The sequence below is a fragment of the Zophobas morio genome, unplaced genomic scaffold (genome assembly GCF_036711695.1).
Source record: "Zophobas morio isolate AGI-343-1 ecotype UQ-CSIRO unplaced genomic scaffold, CSIRO_AGI_Zmor_V1 ptg000021l, whole genome shotgun sequence".
NCBI lineage: Eukaryota > Metazoa > Arthropoda > Insecta > Coleoptera > Tenebrionidae > Zophobas > Zophobas morio.
Window position 1 is genome coordinate 21771623 of NW_026972126.1, and position 18899 is coordinate 21790521.

Below are 18899 nucleotides of genomic sequence, written 5' to 3' on the forward strand. Positions count from 1 at the left end.
AGTAATTATGGTCGAATATGTGAAGAAACTAGGCAAGTTTCTGAAAACTATCAAATTAAATCACTTAATAGGAAATTTTTTACTAGGAGTAATTTTGATAATTTTCAAGTTTGTATTAATAACTCGATAAGTACAGGCAAAAAGCCGGAGATGATATACTGCGTTTACCGAACAGATGGAGTGGTAAAAGTATCGTTTTTTATTTCGTTAATTATAAAATTTAAATTTAGAGAACCCTTCGGCTTGATTTCTGTATTCTGTATGTGTATTTCAAAAAATCTCATTCAAATCTTGGTCGGGGACCATGAAATGCAACTCTCGGAATTTTTTGATGATTTTTAGCCGAATCTTCAAAAATTTCTACAAACCTGCATGATTTTTTGGGTCGTTTTTTGAGCTTTCGAGAATTTTTCGAAACTTTTGGTCCAGAACACTCAACACGTTATGTTTTACGAATCAAGTTGTGGAAATGTATTTTTCAAAATTTTTTGGGGATTTTGCATTACTTTTCAAAAATTTTATTTTCGTTAAGTATAATTCTTTCGACAAATTTTCAGGCATCCTTCAAAAACTACCGAATGACGCTTTCTTGTAGATTTCTACTAGTAGAAATTATTTTCCGCTTTGCCAATGTTTCAGTAAACCTCTATGATCTTTTTGACCGTTTTTCGAGCTTTCCAAAATAATATTTAAAAAAAAATCATTTTTAAACCGATTTTTTCGAAATTTTTGCTCCAGGCCCTGAACACGTTATGTTGTAAGAATCATTAGCCGAAATGTATTTTCCAAAATTTTTTGAGGATTTTGGGATAACTTTTCAAAAATTCCTATTTTCACTAATGCTAATATATATATATATATTTTTTGAGAATATTTCAGGCATCTTTCAAAAATTACCGAATGGCACTTTCTTGTACATTTCGACTAGTATTTTCCAGAATCCGTAAAATGAATAATGGTAAATTTCGAAACACGTTATGTTCTGGGAATCATTCGTCGAAATGCATTTCCCAAATTTTTTTGAGGATTTTTAGATAACTTTTAAAAAATTTCTACTTTTCATTATCCCCCGAATAAATTTTTCGACAGTTCTCAAGCATCCATCAAAAATTACCGAATTACATTTTCTTGTAGATTTTGACTAGGAGACATTATTTTCGGCTTTATTTTTTCGAAAATTCCAACCATTTTTTCAGAATCCATAAAAAGAACCATGACGATTTTCGAAATATGTATGTAAAAGAAAAATTATTTTCAAACAGATTTTTTCGAAAATTTTGGTACGGGACGAAGAACTGTCATTTTTTTATCGTTTTTAGGCAACTTTACAAAAATATCAATATACCTTATGATTTTTTCGACCGTTTTTTCAGTTTTCGAGATTAGATACTAAAAAAAACTAATTTTTAAACCGAATTTTCCGAAATTATTGCTCCAGGACCCCCAATACGTTATGCTTTGAAAATCATTCGTCGGAATATATTTCTCAGAAATTTTTGAGGATTTTTAGGCAACTTTTCAAAAATCTGAATATTTCGGCAGATGTGTATGAATTTTTTGATCTTTTTTCGAGCTTCCCATATTGAATATTTACAAAATTTCATTTTCAAACCGAATTTTCCGAAATTTTTGCTCCAGGACTCTCAATACGTTATGCTTTGCGAATCATTCGTCGAAATGTATCTCCCAGAATTTTTTGAGGATTTCTAGATAACCTTTCAAAAATTTCTATTTCTCATTATCCCCCGTATAAATTTTTTGACAGTTTTCCAAGCATGTTTGGAAAATGACCGAATGACATTTTCTTGTAGATTTCGATTATTTATTTATTTATTTATTTATATATTTATTTATTTATTTATTTATATATTTATTTATTTATTTATTTATTCAACGGGATACCCCTTAAGATACATACAATTAATAGTGAAACAAAAAGATCCAGGACATAAAAATTAAATATAAACATAAAAGTAAATAAAAGTTAACTTTCCAAAAAAATTAGTAGAAATATTTTCGGCTTCATTTTTTTGAAAAGGACAACCATTTCTTCAGAATCGATAAAATGAATAATGACGATTTTCCAAATACGTATGTAAAGCAAAAACCATTTTCAAATCGAATTTTTCGAAAATCTTGGGACGGGATCATGAACTGTCATTTCTAGAGTTTTTTGATAATTGTTAGGCAACTTTTCCAAAAATTTTAATATACCTGTATGATTTTTGAGAGTTTCTCCGCTTTTCGGTATTAGATACTTAAAAAAATTATTTTCAAGCCGAATTTTTCGAAACTTTTGATCCAGATTACCATCAACAAGTTTTGTTTTGCAAATCATCTCGTCGAAATATATTTCTCAGAATTTTTTGATGATTTTTAGGCAAGTTTTCAAAAATCCGAAATTTCTGAAATTTTTGCTCCAGGATACGTTGTTTTGCGAATCATTCGTCGAAATGTATTTCTCAGAATCTTTTGAGGATTTCTAGATAAATTTTCAAAAATTTCAACTTTTCATTATTCTCCGTATAAATTTTTTGATAGTTTTCAAGCATCCTGCGAAAATTACCGAACGACATTTTCTTGTAGATTTTGACCAGTGGAAATTATTTTCGACTTAATTTTTTCGAAAATTCCAACCATTTTTTCAGAATCCGTAAAATGAACAATGATGATTTTCGAAATATATATGTACAAAAATATCAGTATACCTGTATGATTTTTTAAACCGTTTTTTCAATTTTCAAGATTAGATACTTAAAAATTTCATTTTCAAACCGTATTTTTCCAAATTTTTGGTCCTGGAATTAGCTTGTCGAAATGCATTTCCCATAATCTTTTGAGAATTTTTAGCTAACTTTCCAAAAATTTCTACTTTTCATTATCACCCATATAAATTTTTCGACAGTTTGTCACGCATCTTTTGAAAATTACTGAATAATATTTTCTTGTAGGTTTCGACTAGTGGAAATTATTTTCGGCTTCCTTTTTTCGAAAATTCCAACCATTTTTCCCTTTTCCGTAAAATGAATAATGACAATTTTTGTAAAAAAATCTCCGTTTCAAACCGATTTTTTCGAAAATCTTGGTCTGGGACCATCACACGTCATATTTTTCGAATCAGCTCTTTGAAATGTAATTCCCAGATTTTTTTCGCCATTTTTAAGAAACTTTTCAAAAATATCAATTGTTCAGTAAATCTGCGATTTTTTTTCCGTTTTTTGAGCTTATGAGATTACATATTTAAAATATTTCATTTTCAAATCGTATGTTTCTAATCTTTTGATCCAGAACCCCCAACACGTTATGTTTTGCGAATCAGTTCGTGGAAATGCATTTCTCAGAATTTTTTGAGGATTTTTAGGCAACTTTTCAAAATGCTCCAATTTTCCATAAACCTATGAATTTTTGACCGTTTTTCGATCTTCCAAATTGGTTCACGGCAAATAAAAAAATCGTCACAATTGAGACAGGGCGGGCGGGCGGGCTTTCATTTTGCCTTTTTGTTTTAATATATGTAGACTTCTTTTCACAACATGAAACTTAAAATGTGTTTAAAATGGTAAATTTGTATAAGGATATATCAATTTTGGAATTAGACTCCGCCCCATAATTGTAAAATAAATATTTCCTTGTAAAAATATAGCATTTTAACCATATTTTAAGTTTCAAAGGCAAAATATAAGCCCCGCCCAGCCGCCCTATCTCAATTCTGATGATTTTTTGTATTCGTCGTAAGCCGAGGGGCGGAGCTTAATTGTAAAATCCTTTTTTATGAGAAATTACCACGTGAAATATGTTCTTAAGTAATCGTGTTATACAAAGAAAACTAAATGTATTAATTAAAATAAAAACCAAACCAGAAGCCCCAGCCATCCAAATTTTGAGCTGACGTCATCAATTGGCGGATAAGTAAATATATTTTGGTTAGGGTTTTACCATCTACAATACAAAATTTGACAACTAAAACAAAAATTCGGGACGGCAGACAGACAGACAGAAGCGGGAAACAGATTACAATTGTATAACAGCGACTAATTTTTTTGTAGGCAATTTCCATCAGCCAATCCGAACACTTCAAGAAATACAACGCCACCCCTAACCCGATCCCGTTTCCGGGCTGCGAAAACACCCCCTTCAACAGCGACAAGTACTGGTCTTGCGCGGTCCGCCACGTCGCGACCACCTTGGGTCATCAAGTAGGCACCTGCAAAATGGGCCCCAAGACAGACCCGGACTCAGTGGTGGACCCAGAGCTGAAGGTCCATGGTATCAGGGGACTGAGGGTGGTGGACGGGTCCGTAATGCCCAACGTGGTGGCCGGGCACACCAACGCGGTCATCATGATGATCGGAGAAAAGGCGTCAGACATGATTAAAAAAGAGTGGGGTTATAAATAGCGAGTAGGAACATAATAGTGCTGACGTCACAGACTATGGTGTGTCGATGTGATAATAAGCTACCCAGGACAGTCACAGTTTATACGCTTACTTAAATATAAGTTTAATGTAATAAATAATACAATGTCGTTCTATGTCAGTCACACTCATTCTTGATCGGGTAATACATTTTCGCCACTAAAACAATACTCTTGATCCCCCAGCTCAATAGCCCACTTAAACTTCTTCATTTCTTCTGACTTAGTGTAAATCCGTCCAATTGGGACACCATACTTCTTACACCAAGCAACGGTAATCCGGGGGTCCAAATAGTTCAATCTTGAAGTTTCCAAACGAATTTCTGTGTCTTTGAAAAGCAGCCGTTTCAAATTTTGAAATAACCTTCTTATTCTAGAGTCGTCCTTATTGAAAACTTCGCCTCTTTTCATTAGTGCGACTATATAATGAATATCTTGCTTCGCCATCAAGATCGTTTCTTTTTTAAATTCGCTCTCTTGAGTTGCTCGATGGTTTAGCAGAAGAGCAACGACGCAATTGGCACATCTATGGAATCTGATTTTTTCATCTAAATAGTTTTTGGGGGCTGTGAACAAGTAAAGAAATTTTTCAAAAATGTATGAGGCGTTGTAGGTTCGAATAACTCTGACTGTGAGATTTGGCATCTGTTTCTTGAGATAGCAGTTGAGGTCCTGTGGTGTCAAAACGTCGAAGAGTCTGTCGTCCGGAGATTTGTCCTCTTGGAAAAGTTGTAGACTTTTGAACACTTGTTCTTCAACTGGGACTTCGTTGTAGTAACGAATTGAAGAATTCGCCAAGAAATTGAACACAACAATGTGACCTTTTTCTTGTAATTGAACATGTTCCACACGCAAAGAGCAAGTCCCTACAGTGTCCGCTTTTTTATCTCCATTCTTGTCATTGCCAGTCGAAAACACAAAGTTGTCAATGAAGTATAAAGCAACTGCTCTTTGCTTAACTGAGACATCGTCACAGAACATATTTTCCCAATATTCTTTCCGTATCTCAACGATCTTCAAGTTCAACTCTTTCGCCGTTTCGTACTTGCGTTTATCTTCTTCCATCTTCAACGTCGCACTAGCCTTCAACTGCACGTACTTATCTTCACCAAGAACATCATCTTTCCACTTCGCCAACCACGTGCTGGTATTGTCATGAACCACCTTCTTCCAACAGTGTCCTTCAGGAGCTTTCGGGATTCCATCCTCACTACAGTTGACCACAACATCTTCAGGTTGTATTCTTCGTTTGATCCTTCCGGTGTTCGGATGGTCACCACGCCCCACGAAAATCCCACTATCTATTTTATAATTTTCAATCTCGTGGGACACTCCATCCACGACACAAAATCCGTAGTGTTCTTTAAAAAAGTCGTTCTGTTCTTCGATTTGTTTCTTCCTGTGTTCAGAGGCATCTTCTTTTCTCTTGTCCTTGAAATAGTTGCGCACGTGGCGAAAGATGCACTTGCTGAAGTCCGTTATTGTCAGTTTTTCTTCTTCGGTCATGACGTTTCGCCAGTCTTTGAAGAAATTACTGTTGAAGGTGTCGTCTTTAAGGAGTCTTTTATTGGTGATTTTGGCGTAGAAAGTTGCCGCTTCTTCGGCTTGTGGTGACAATGTTCTTGTTATTTTGTTGTATTTGAAGGGTATGTGGTCAGGGAGGGGTTCGTATGGTGGGGGGAATAAAGGGCCGTTGTGTTGGAAGATTGTCCATTTGGGGTCGCTGTGGGAAGATTGAGGTGATTTGAGTGTGTACTAAAGGGTTACTTACGTTTTTCTTCGTTTTGGACTGTCTTCATCGTTTATGTTTTCTTCATTTTTAGGGGTTTGATTGTAGGTTTGATTTTCACACATATTGAAGAAGTGGGTGAGCGAGACTGACGCAGTATTAATATAAATACTGATAAGGTAAGAAAGATAGGTTTATTGATTTTGCAGATTTTTCCTTAACATGTTGGCGAACTTGTCAAAATAATCAGTTATAATATATTAAGTGCATCGCAATGTTATCGATAATTTTGAGCAACAATAACTCGAATGCTTGTTGCATTGAAAACGCACGAGTGCTTTAGCACGAGTGCATTTTTCTTAGGCAACAAGCATGAGAGATTATTGTTGTTCAAAATTATCGATTTCATTGTGATGCACGCAATATATTCAACAGATTATTGCAAGAACAAACATTTTAAAAATAATTTTATAATGATTTACGAAGTAGTTTGGTGTGCGATACTATGGCGACGCAAGTAAATAAGAACAGCCATTTTGCAAAATTTGTGTGGGTTTAAAAAACCATGTCCAATTTTCGTTTTGGTCGTAACACGCCAAAAGAAATTGATGATTCTATTACAAACATTACGCCGCTAAATACGAAGAACTCACGAAATTCAATCTGGAGGCAATTTGAGAAGTTTTGCGGTGAACGCAAATATGTTTTTGATGGAAACACTTCCACGGAAAAACTAGCATTCATCCTCAAAGATTGGGGGTACAATATGAAAAAAGTCGATGGTAATGACTACAAAGAAGCAGTAATAAAAACGATGTGGAATGTAACGGCAAAGCAGTTGCAAGAACTGTATTTCAATAAATTTGGTATAAAGTTTGATCCTTTTGTTGACCTGGAATTCAAGGGTAGTAGAAATGCACGCGACGCAAAACGCCGGAACCTACAAATACAACCGGAAAAACGCAAAACTAGTTCCTCAATTTTGACTCTAGAAGAATACAACAAGATTCTAAAGATTTATAACGAAGACACGCCAGATGGTTTACAGAAAATGTTTTTTTATGTGGCTGGATTAGAATTAGCTTGGAGGGGATGTGAAGGTGTTAACGTTACTATCAAACATTTTAAGGAAGAAAGTGATAATTGTGGTTTGCCTACGGGGCGAATAGAATACAATTGTATTTTTTCCAAAACAGCTCAAGGAGGTAGCCATAAATTAACAGACAGCAAATGGCTTGCAACAAACACCACAGATCCTAGAATTTGCCCTGTTAGGTAATTAAATACTGTTTCAAATACAAAATAATAATTATTTTATTATTTAAGGCTCTACAAAAAAATGCTGAGCAAGAGAGGTAAACATATAACCACCGATCGTTTATTTTTAACGCCAAATCCTGCATGGAGAGAACCTAGTTCTGTAGGATGGTTCAAAAATTCACCCGTTGGAAGGAATGAAATGGGGAAATGGACAAGAACCGCCGCAGAAGAAATAGGCATCGACATAAAGAAAAAGAAGATTAGTAATCATTCATTACGGTCAACTGCAGTGTCGCAACTTGCAAAAGCGGGAGTCGGTGAAGAACAGCTTATAAAGATTACCGGTCATGCCAATACTTTCTCCATCAAACCATACCTTCAGCTCGATGGAGATCATCATTATCAAATGATTGACAAATTACGCGCCAACTCAACGGCTATGGAAGAGTCTAATAACAAATCCACAAATTGCGCACCGTCTGCTTTGGTACAAATGTCTAAAAATATAGTTACTACTTCACCAAGCACACAAACCCCTGTAAATTACTACAACTGTACCATAATTAATTACAATTCTTAGTTTCATAATTAAATATTTGGTTAGTAACCTCTTGTTTTTTTTTGCAATTAACTGGTACTTGCTTATCTTATAGTTGGCACATCTGGCTAGTGATAATTATCGGTAGTGGTAATTGCACAGTGTGCAATTATCACGTAATTGTATGCTGATTGGTTGAATTTACAAATATTGACGCGTTTGATTGGTCAGTTGACATCATGTGACATGTGAGTGCAATAATCCACTAAATTTTTGTTCAATCACCATTTTATAGCAACGGCAAAATTTGTCAGTCTGGAATGTTGACCTTTAGATAACGCAAATATGAAATGCAACTGCGTGTTATTATTATAAAAGTAAACGGAGATCACACCCATAGTCAACGCGACCTTAATAGTTGCATAATATTGTTGAGATTTCACTCGTGAGTTGGGTAATGATTTTCACCAGCACACTAGTGCGGTAACTGGATTATCACCCTTTGTTTTAGCCCGAACAAAAGTCAAAAAACTAAAAATATATTAAACCAATTTATTCTAAATGAAGCTATTTCAGCTGTTTCACTACTGAACTTGAAAGTTACGGTTTCTGGTGCAATGTGTTTTAGTTTCAAGATTATTGCTTTAACCTTTAAAATGTGTTGATAATTTTAATAGCAGGTTATCGGTAATACTGCTATGAATTACACTGGGCACGTGTATAATCGTTTATGGATGTCGGTGAATCACAGTGGTTGGCAGTGGCGGCTCGTCCTTGAAGTCAATTGGTAAAATATTAATAATTACCGAATAAAATTTTCTTGTAGATTTCGATTAATAGAAATTATTTTCGACTTCATTTTTTCGAAAATTACAACCATTTTTTCAAAATCGATAAAATGACAAATGACGATTTTCGAAATATGTATGTGAAAAAAATCATTTTCAAATCGATTTGTTCGAAAATCTTGGTACGAAATCATGAACTGTCATTTCCAGGGTTTTCTGATAATTTTTAACCAACTTTTCCAAAAATTTCGATATACCTGTATGATTTTTTGACAGTTTCTTCAGTTTTTGGCATTAGTTACTTAAAAAAAATCATTTTCAAGTCGAACTTTTCGAAACTTTTGGTGCAGAACCATCAACAAGTTATGTTGTGCGAATTAGCTCGTCGAAATATATTTCTCACAATTTTTTGAGGATTTTTTGGCAGTTTTTCAAAAAACCGAAATTTCTGAAATTTTTGTTTCAGTATCCCCCGTATAAATTTTTTGACAGTTTTCAAGCATCCTTCGAAAATTATCGAACGACATTTTCTTGTATATTTCGATAAGTAGAAATATTTTCGGCTTCATTTTTTCGAAAATTACAACCATTTTTTCAAAATCGATAAAATGAATAATGACGATTTTGGAAATATGTATGTAAAAAAAAATATTTCCAAATCGATTTGTTCGAAAATCTTGGTACGGGATCATGAACTGTCATTTCCAGGGTTTTTTGATAATTTTTAGCCAGCTTTTCCAAAAATTACAATATACCTGTATGACTTTTTGACAATTTCTTCAGTTTTTGGTATTAGATACTTAAAAAAATTCATTTTCAAGCCGAATTTTTCGAAACTTTTGTTCTAGAACCATCAACAAGTTTTGTTTTGCGAATCAGCTCGTTGGAATATACTTCTCAGAATTTTTTGAGGATTTTTTGGCAATTTTTCAAAAAGCCGAAATTTCTGAAATTTTTGTTTCAGTATTTTTGACAGTTTTCAAGGATCTTTCGAAAATTATGGAACGACATTTTCTTGTATGTTTCGACTAGTAGAAATTATTTTCCGCTTCATTTTTTCGAAAATTACAACCATTTTTTCAAAATCGATAAAATGAATAATGACGATTTTCGAAATATGTATTTAAAAAAAAATCATTGTCAAACCGATTTTTTCGAAAATCTTGGTGCGCGACCATGAACAGTCATGTCATTTCCAGAGTTTTTTGATAACTTTTAGGCAAATTAAAAAAAAATCAGTAAATTTTTCGAAATTTTTGGTCCTGGACCATAAACCGTAATATTTTTCGATTTAGCTTGTTGAAATGCATTTCCCAGAATTTTTTCAGAATTTTTAGGCAACTTTTCAAAAATTTCGACTTTTCATTATCTCCACCATGTATTTTTTGACAGAATTTCAAGCATCCTTTGAAAATTACCGAATGACAATTTGTAGATTTCGACTAGTGGAAATTATTTTCGGCTTCATTTTTCCAAAAATTCCAACCATTTTTCACTATTCCATAAAATGATTAATGGCAATTTTCGAAATTTTTGAAACCCACCCTCTCTTTTCTTAGCAGGTATATCATTTGCCAAAATCGATCTTATTTTGGCAAGTACTAGCCCCACCCACCCGCCCTCTCTTTTCTTAGAAGGATCTCGTCTGCCAAAATCACTCTTATCTTAGCAGGTACCAGCCCCGCCCACCCACCCTCTCTTTTCTTAGAGGGTATGTCATTAGCCAAAATCAGTCTTATCATGTTTTATGCAACTTTTCCAAAACTTTCAATTTTTCTGTAAACCTGCAGATTTTTCCACCGTTTTCGAGCTTCGAGATTAAATAATTAAAAAAGTTCATTTTAGAACCAAATTTTTCGAAATTTTTGGTCTAGGACTATGAACACGTAAAGTCGCGATCTTTTCTATAGAACCACTCCCTAGTGTAAATTTTCAAAATTTGTTTGGTGTAAGTGACCTTGACGGGTTTCTGGGGGAAAACATATGTGTCAAAAATTTGACAGGTTAGATGGCCCTATTGTCAATGTAGATATTTTATTTTAATAAATAGATGAACAGAACATACAGTCTGCATGGGATACAGTGCGGCATAGCTGAGGGCAACCGAAACATTCGTGTTGTGCTAATTTCGATTGCCATGTCAACTACCGCTACCAACTGCGTTCGGCGTAAAGTACTAGATGACAGGGCTACCAACTTGACTTTTTATCGAGTGGTTCCGTAGAAATGACCGCTACTGTACTAATTAGTTCGTCAAAATGAACAAAAAAAAATGCACAACAAGACAACCATCCTCATTCACGCTTCCTTGGGTCAATTATAAAATTAACCTCGCGCTGAGTATCATACTTTTGAGTGGGAGTGAAATAAACATAGTAAAATTGGCTTAAAGCAAACAGAGCCAAATATAGCTCCATAATAAGCAACTGGGTCAATGACCACGTCCTACCGAAGATCGACGAGTTCGGAACAAATTAAAAAAAATTGATTTGAAACAGTGTCACCCCGACGAATAAATTTCGGCGCCGCCACTGCCCATGAAATGTCATCATATGACATTTAATTGTTTATTTGTAACTCTAAACCTAACCTCACTTTTCTACTGTATTCAAGTTTTTCCACTCATAAAACCCGTATATTTTAAGTAACAATGTTATAATCAATTTAACCCCTTTATTTTACCAATTACCCTAACCCAATGAATCTCCCCGAGTCCGACAGCGAAGACGAGCTCCCCCCAGGCTGGGAGGAGCGCGTCACCGTCGACGGCAGCGTCTTCTACGCCAACCACCTCACCAAAGCCACCCAGTGGACCCACCCCCGCACGGGTAAAAAAAAGCGCGTCTCGGGGGACCTCCCCTTCGGCTGGGAGCGCTGCATCGACAAGAACACCGGCAAAGTCATCTACGTGGACCACGAAAACCGGCGCACCACCTACACCGACCCCCGACTGGCCTTCGCCGTGGAAGAGAAGGAGCACCCCAATGACTACAGGCAGAGATTCGACGCTTCGAGCACGGCCCTCCAGGTTTTACACGGCAGAGACCTGAACGGAAAGGTGGCCTTGATTACGGGGGCCAACTCGGGGATCGGGTTCGAGACCGCTCGCTCTCTGGCCAAGCACGGCTGCAGCATTATTTTCGGGTGCAGGAACCTGATTGCTGCGTCAGAGGCGATCAGTCGAATAAGGGAAGAAAAGCAGGTGGCTGGGGATAATTGTGCTGCTGTTTATTTGGATCTGGCGTGCTTGGAGAGTGTGGGGATGTTCGCGAGTCAGGTCAAAGCGATGTATAAGCAGATCGATATCTTGATTTTGAACGGGGGGGTGTTCGGGCTTCCGTACAGTAAGACAGTGGATGGGTTCGAGACCACGTTTCAAGTCAATCATTTGGGGCACTTTTATTTGACGTTGTTGCTTAAGCCGATGCTGGCGATGGGGGCCCGAGTGGTTGTGGTGTCGTCGGAGTCGCACAGGTTAGTAGATGAAATGTTGACGTGACGTCATTGACGTTTAATTGCAGGTATGCCAACATAAACCTTGACAATATCTCCATACAAACTCTCTCCCCTGAATCTCAATCCAAGTACTGGGACATGATGGCCTACAACAACTCGAAATTGTGTAATAATCTCTTTGCAAGACATCTGGCGAAAAAATTGCAACCTCTAGGGATTTCTGTGTTCAGTCTTCACCCAGGAAACATGGTGTCGTCGAATCTGGCCAGGAACTGGTGGATATACAGGGTGTTCTTTTTTATCGTGCGACCATTCACTAAGTCGCTGCAACAAGCCGCCAGTACTACGATTTTTTGTGCCACCGCTCTTGAACTGACCGGGGTCACGGGGGTCTATTTTAATAACTGTTTTCGATGTGAGGAAAGTGAAGCTGCTAAAAACAACAAGTTAGCGGACGTGTTGTGGAAGCTGAGTTTGGAGATGGTTAGTAGCGCCGTCGGGAATAACGTCGCACATTTGAGTGGTTGGGATGAGGATTAGGGATGTTTTTGTGCTATTGTAATAATAAAAAGTTGATCTATTTCAAAAAACTCGAGTTATTTACATATTTTAGACATGTTTAAGTTTCTTGTTGGCGAAATAAGTCTACATATGTTAAGAAAACAAGGCAAAACGTAGCCCCGCCCACCCGCCCTGTCTCAATTGTAATGATTTTTTTATTCGTCGTGAGCCAAAAAGGCGGAGCTTAACTGCAAAATCCGTGTTTTTCCACGAGAAAGTTGTTCAAAGAATACTATCACGATACTCAAAAACATGTTTTTAATTTCTCGTGAAGAAATAAGTATTTTGCAATTAAGCTCCGCCCTCTTGAATCACGACGAATAAAAAAGTCATCACAATTGAGATAGGGCGGGTGGGCGGGCTTATATTTTGCCATTTTGTTTTAATATGTGTAGACTTCTTTTCACAATATTGTGATAACCCAAACATCCCGCCTTAAATTGACATGTGAACAATTTAAAACCCGCGAAAATTTCAAAAATTCAAAAATTTGGCCTTGACTGATACGGAACCCTACATTGTGTTTGTTCTTTTTTGAAAAAAAAATCATTTATTCCTCCACTGACAAAAAAAAACTTGCGACCAAGTTGTGAAGGTTGACGTCTTCGTGCTCAGCTACAAAAAAAAGCTTGCCTAGCTTTGAATGACCGCTGCCCTGACTTCTATTTAAGATCTACGTCTTTTGCGCAGATGGCGCAACCGTTAGCTCGACAAGAAACCGCGCACTCCGCTTCCGCCACGTGTTTCGGTGTTGGTTCTCAGTTCCATTTAAATGTTCAATTTCTATAACTCTGATATTAAACTACAATCGAACAAGTGTTAAAGTTTCAAAAAGAGCAATAAACAACATTTAAATTCGCCATACTCTTTCGTGAAATTTTAAACAGCAAAGAGTTCTTATTTGAGAATAAGATTGGACATCAGACAATTTATGTGATGGAAGCACTACTCAACAAAATATTTACGTGGTACAAATAACTAGCAGAGATTTCTAAAAACAAAAAAAGATCTGGTGTGAAGTAAAACTTGTCCAGATCAAAAAATTACGTAATAATAACTGCACAGCATGAAAAGTTACGTTCAATAAAATTGTGAGATAGAGAAATATTGCATGAGGTGAAAAATTACAAAGCTAACAAAATTATGTACATGGCCACACTTTATCAACGATTCAAACAAAGAATTTACATGATGTTAAATTATGCCACACTTTTTCCAAGTGACTCGTTACTTAAAAAAATAGCTTTGAGAGTTTATATCGGGACTGTCCCAAGCTTATCCCAATCAAACGCATGATAAATAAACACAAAATATTATTAATATTATTATAAATTCTACTGCACTTTCCACGATCCTTTTTCCCAGAGTGGGACAATGTTAGGTTAATTTAACCGCTATTAATGAACTGTTAGCAATCTTGTGTGAGGAATTAACAAGTGTTATAATGTAACACTGAAGTATAAGCATCCAGAAACGTTATTTATAACTTGATGCACAAAGGATGAGTCCTTACTAAGTGAATTACATAAAATCTCCTGACAAGTGCTTTATCTGAACAATCTCATGACTGTTAAATTGTGTTTGAACCAGTAACGATTAAAATCCTAACATGAACTGTGAATTTACAAACAATAAATCAAATTTATACCACGTGTTACCTAATCGAAAATTCGTATATTTCCGATTAGAAAAACAGCAATAATTAGTTACTGTGGCGTCGCAACCAGTTACGATTTTATTTCACCTGTACCAAACAGGCCAACTTCTACCAACCCTCTCAGTAGATACCACCCAGAAATTCCCTAGGAGAACTACCAACTACCAGAAAAGAACTAACCTTGCACATGGTTGCCTATGTTTAACGGTTTTCTTAATGATGAAAAATTTTTTCAAAATCAAATTATTCAAATGCGATTTCGCTCCATTGTTTTTTTTTTCAGCGCGAAATTTTAATTCAATTTGGTCACCACACTGTTGACCTTGAAGAGCTGAAAATTGTCATTTATAAACAAGTTGCCGTTGATAGTAACTTTGATGTTCAACTTTTACCGTATTTAAAGGGGTTGTAGAAGAAAAGTGGAGAATTTAAGTTGATTACCACAAAAATTTACCATTTTAGACATGTTTTCAGTTTCTTGTTGTCGAAATAGGTCTACACATATTAAGAAAAAAGAGGCAAAATGTAGCCCCGCCCACCCGCCCTATCTCAATTGTGATCATTTTTGTTAGAGCAGCTTTCATAACGAAAGGGTACAGCTGGTGGGAGTGCGCAGAACATTATTTTGGTTTGGCCTTACAAATATCGTGAGAGCAGTGGGAGTGTTAATAAAAATATCAATTTTCTATTTTATTAGCGTTGACATTATAGAAAAAGAATTTAACGGTTTGTTAATGCTGTATTATGATGTATTAGTTGAATAAAAAACTAAGTAAAAGAAGTAAAAAGGTAACATTTAGTGAGCAATAACAACTGATAAATTACGGTACAGTGTACAGTCAAAGCTATATAAACGACTATATATTTTTTTCTTAATACATATAGTTTATTAAACATAGTATTATTTGAACAACACGATATTCAAAAACATGTTAATTGCTGGTAAAGAAATAATTATTTTGCAGTTGAGCTCCGCCCCCTTGGTTCGCGGCGAATAAAAAAAAATCATCACAATCGAGATCGGGTGGGTGGGCGGGCTTAAATTTTGTCTTTTTGTTTTAATATGTGTACACTTCTTTTCAGAACATGAAACTTGAAATATGTTTAAAATGGAAAATTTGTATAAGGAATCATCGATTTTGCAATTAGGCTCCGACCCATAATTGTAATATCCATATTTTCTTGCAAAAATGTACCATTTTAACCATGTTTTAAGTTTCTTGTTGTGGAAAGATGGCTATGTATATTAAAAATAAGGCAAAAAATATATAAGCCCGGCCCACCCACCCTATCTCGATTCTGATGATTTTTTCTTATTCGTCGTAAGCCGAGGAGCACAGTTTAATTGCAAAATACTTATTTTTCAACGACAAATTACCATATGAAATATGTTCGTAAGTAATGGCATTATACAAAGAAAACTAAGTGTATTAATTAGAAAAGAAAATCAGAAGGGAAGCCCCACCCATCCGTTTCTATCTCAATCGTGATGAATTTTTCATTCGTTGTCGGAGACCGAGGGGCGGCGCGTAATTGCAAAATCGGTATTTCCCATACAAATTTACCATTTCAACATGTTTTAAGTTTCTTGTTGTGAAAAGATGACTACACATAATAAGAAAAAAAGGCTAAACATAAGCCCCGCCCACCCGCCCTATCTCAATTGTGATGATTTTTTTATTCGACGTGACTCAAGAGGGCGGAGCTTCATTGCAAAATCCTTATTTTTCTACAGAAATAAAAAACATGTGTTGTTCAAATACTATGTATATTAAGAAAAAAACAAGCCAAAAATTAAACCCCACCCATATCCATCCCCAGCTCAATAGTGGCAAATTTTTGATTCGTTGTCAGACCGACAGGCGGAGCCTAATTACAAACTCGATACTTTCCTACAAAAATTTATCATTTTAAACATGTTTTAAGTTTCTTGTTCTGAAAAGACGACTACGGATATTAAGAAAAAACGCAAAATATAAGCCCCACCCATACCTACTCTGATCGAAATAGTAATTAAGTTTTCATTCGTTACCAGACCTAGGGGCGGAGCCTAAACGTAGAATCCATATTTCCTTACAAAATTGTATCATTTTTAACGTGTCTTAGGTTTCTAAGAATAAAAAAATCATCACAATCGAGATGGGGTGGGTGGGCGGGGTTTATATTTTTTTTTCTTAATACACATAGTATTAACATAGTATTATTTGAACAACACGATATTCAAAAACATGTTAATTGTTGGTAACGAAATAATTATTTGCAGTTAAGCTCCGCCCCCTTGGTTCGCGGCGAATAAAAAATGAATCATCACAATTGAGATAGGGCGGGTGGGCGGGCCTACATTTTGCCTTTTTGTTTTAATATGTGTACACTTCTTTTCAGAACATGAAACTTAAAATGTTTAAAATGGAAAATTTGTATAAGGAATTATCGATTTTTCAATTAGGCTCCGACCCATAACTGGAATATCCATATTTCCTTGCAAAAATGTACCATTTTAATCACATTTTAAGTTTCTTGTTGTGAAAAGATGGCTATGTATATTAAAACTAAGGCAAAATCTATATAAGCCCCGCCCACCCACCCTATCTCGATTCTGATGGCTTTTTCTTATTCGTCGTAAGCCGAGGGGCACAGTTTAATTGCAAAATACTTATTTTTCAACGACAAATTACCATATGAAATATGTTCGTAAGTAATGGCGTTGTACAAAGAAAACTAAGTGTATTAATTATAAAAGAAAATCAAAAGGGAAGCCCCACCCATCCGTCTTGATCTCAATCGTGATGAATGTTTCATTCGTTGTTGGAGACCGAGAGGCGGCGCGTAATTGCAAAATTGGTAGTTCCCCATACAAATTTACCATTTCAACATGTTTTAAGTTTCTTGTTGTGAAAAGATAACTACACATAATAAGAAAAAAGGGCTAAACATAAGCCCCGCCCACCCGCCCTATCTCAATTGTGATGATTTTTTTATTCGTCGTGACTCAAGAGGGCGGAGCTTAATTGCAAAATCCTTATTTTTCTACAGAAATAAAAAACATGTTTTTGAGTATCGTGTTGTTCAAATACTATGTATATTAAGAAAAAAACAAGCCAAAAATTAAGCCCCACCCATATCCATCCCCAGCTCAATTGTGGCAAATTTTTGATTCGTTGTCAGACCGACAGGCGGAGCCTAATTACAAACTCGATACTTTTCCACAAGAAATTATCATTTTAAACATGTTTTAAGTTTCTTGTTCTGAAAAGACCACTACGGATAATAAGAAAACACGCAAAATATAAGCCCCACCCATACCTGCTCTGATCGAAATAGTAATTAAGTTTTCACTCGTTACCAGACCTAGGGGCGGAGCCTAAATGTAGAATCCATATTTCCTCACAAAAATTTACCATTTTTAACGTGTTTTAAGTTTCTAAGAATGAAAAAATCATCACAATTGAGTTGGGGTGGGTGGGCGGGGTATAATTATATTTTTCTTAATACACATAGTATTAAACTTGGTATTATTTGAACAACACAATGTTCAAAAACATGTTAATTGCTGGTAAAGAAATAATTATTTTGCAGTTAAGCTCCGCCCCTTGGCTCGTGGCGAATAAAAAAAAATCATTACAATCGAGATCGGGTGGGTGGGCGGGCTTACATTTTGCCTTTTTGTTTTAATATGTGTACACTTGTTTTCAGAACATGAAACTTAAAATATGTTTAAAATGGAAAATTTGTATAAGGAATTATCGATTTTGCAATTAGGCTCCGACCCATAATTGGAATATCCATATTTCCTTGCAAAAATGTACCATTTTAACCACGTTTTAAGTTTCTTGTTGTGAAAAGATGGCTATGTATATTAAAACTAAGGCAAAATATATATAAGCCCCGCCCACCCACCCTGTCTCGATTCTGATGATTTTTTCTTATTCATCGTAAGCCGAGGGGCACAGTTTAATTGTAAAATACTTATTTTTCAACGACAAATTACCATATGAACTATGTTCGTAAGTAATGGCGTTGTACAAAGAAAACTAAGTGTATTAATTAGAAAAGAAAATCAGAAGGGAAGCCCCACCTATCCGTCTCGATCTCAATCGTGATGAATTTTTCATTAGTATTTCCCCATACAAATTTACCATTTCAACATGTTTTAAGTTTCTTGTTGTGAAAAGATGACTACACATAATAAGAAAACAGGACTAAACATAAGCCCCACCCACCCACCCTGTCTCAATTGTGATGATTTTTTTATTCGTCGTGACTCAAGAGGGCGGAGCTTAATTGCAAAATCCTTATTTTTCTACAGAAATAAAAAACATGTTTATGAGTATCGTGTTGTTCAAAGAATACTATGTATATTACCAAAAAACAAGCCAAAAATTAAGCCCCACCCATATCCATCCCCAGCTCAATTGTGACAAATTTTTGATTCGTTGTCAGACCGACAGGCGAAGCCTAATTACAAACTCGATACTTTCCTACAAGAATTTATCATT

General features: G+C 35.6%; 3 protein-coding genes across 4 annotated transcripts; 2 read left to right on the forward strand and 1 right to left on the reverse strand.

The window, feature by feature from the left end:
* Nucleotides 1-150: 150 nt before the first annotated feature.
* Nucleotides 151-4397, forward strand: LOC135131780 (glucose dehydrogenase [FAD, quinone]-like). Its single transcript, XM_064059628.1, has 2 exons — nt 151-183; nt 4047-4397. The coding sequence occupies exons 1-2, from the start codon at nt 151-153 to the stop codon at nt 4395-4397; spliced, it is 384 nt and encodes a 127-aa protein (XP_063915698.1).
* A 78-nt stretch (nt 4398-4475) lies between these two features.
* On the reverse strand, nt 4476-6296 carry LOC135133161 (DNA topoisomerase 1-like). 2 transcript variants are annotated; one of them, XM_064061452.1, is made up of 3 exons: nt 6256-6296; nt 6186-6201; nt 4476-6137 (listed from the first exon to the last, which is right to left on the reverse strand). In XM_064061452.1, exons 1-3 carry the CDS (start codon nt 6266-6268, stop codon nt 4544-4546), a joined length of 1623 nt encoding a protein of 540 aa, XP_063917522.1. In that variant the 5' UTR covers nt 6269-6296; the 3' UTR covers nt 4476-4543. The 2 variants fall into 2 exon arrangements, with proteins under 2 accessions (XP_063917522.1, XP_063917520.1); XM_064061450.1 differs by having other exon boundaries at nt 6186-6272.
* A 4620-nt stretch (nt 6297-10916) lies between these two features.
* LOC135132752 (WW domain-containing oxidoreductase) lies at nt 10917-12775 on the forward strand. Its single transcript, XM_064060945.1, has 2 exons — nt 10917-12203; nt 12251-12775. The coding sequence occupies exons 1-2, from the start codon at nt 11428-11430 to the stop codon at nt 12723-12725; spliced, it is 1251 nt and encodes a 416-aa protein (XP_063917015.1). The 5' UTR covers nt 10917-11427; the 3' UTR covers nt 12726-12775.
* Nucleotides 12776-18899: the final 6124 nt, after the last annotated feature.

Coding starts and splice junctions, on each gene's coding strand:
- LOC135131780 (XM_064059628.1), top strand. CDS start 151: ATGATATACTGCGTTTACCGAACAGATGGAGTG. Junction 184..4,046: donor TTTACCGAACAGATGGAGTG/GTAAAAGTATCG, acceptor ATTTTTTTGTAG/GCAATTTCCATCAGCCAATC.
- LOC135133161 (XM_064061450.1), bottom strand. CDS start 6,268: ATGTGTGAAAATCAAACCTACAATCAAACCCCTAAAAATGAAGAAAAC. Junction 6,138..6,185: donor AGTCCAAAACGAAGAAAAAC/GTAAGTAACCCT, acceptor ATCTTCCCACAG/CGACCCCAAATGGACAATCT.
- LOC135132752 (XM_064060945.1), top strand. CDS start 11,428: ATGAATCTCCCCGAGTCCGACAGCGAAGACGAGCTCCCCCCAGGCTGG. Junction 12,204..12,250: donor GTGTCGTCGGAGTCGCACAG/GTTAGTAGATGA, acceptor GTTTAATTGCAG/GTATGCCAACATAAACCTTG.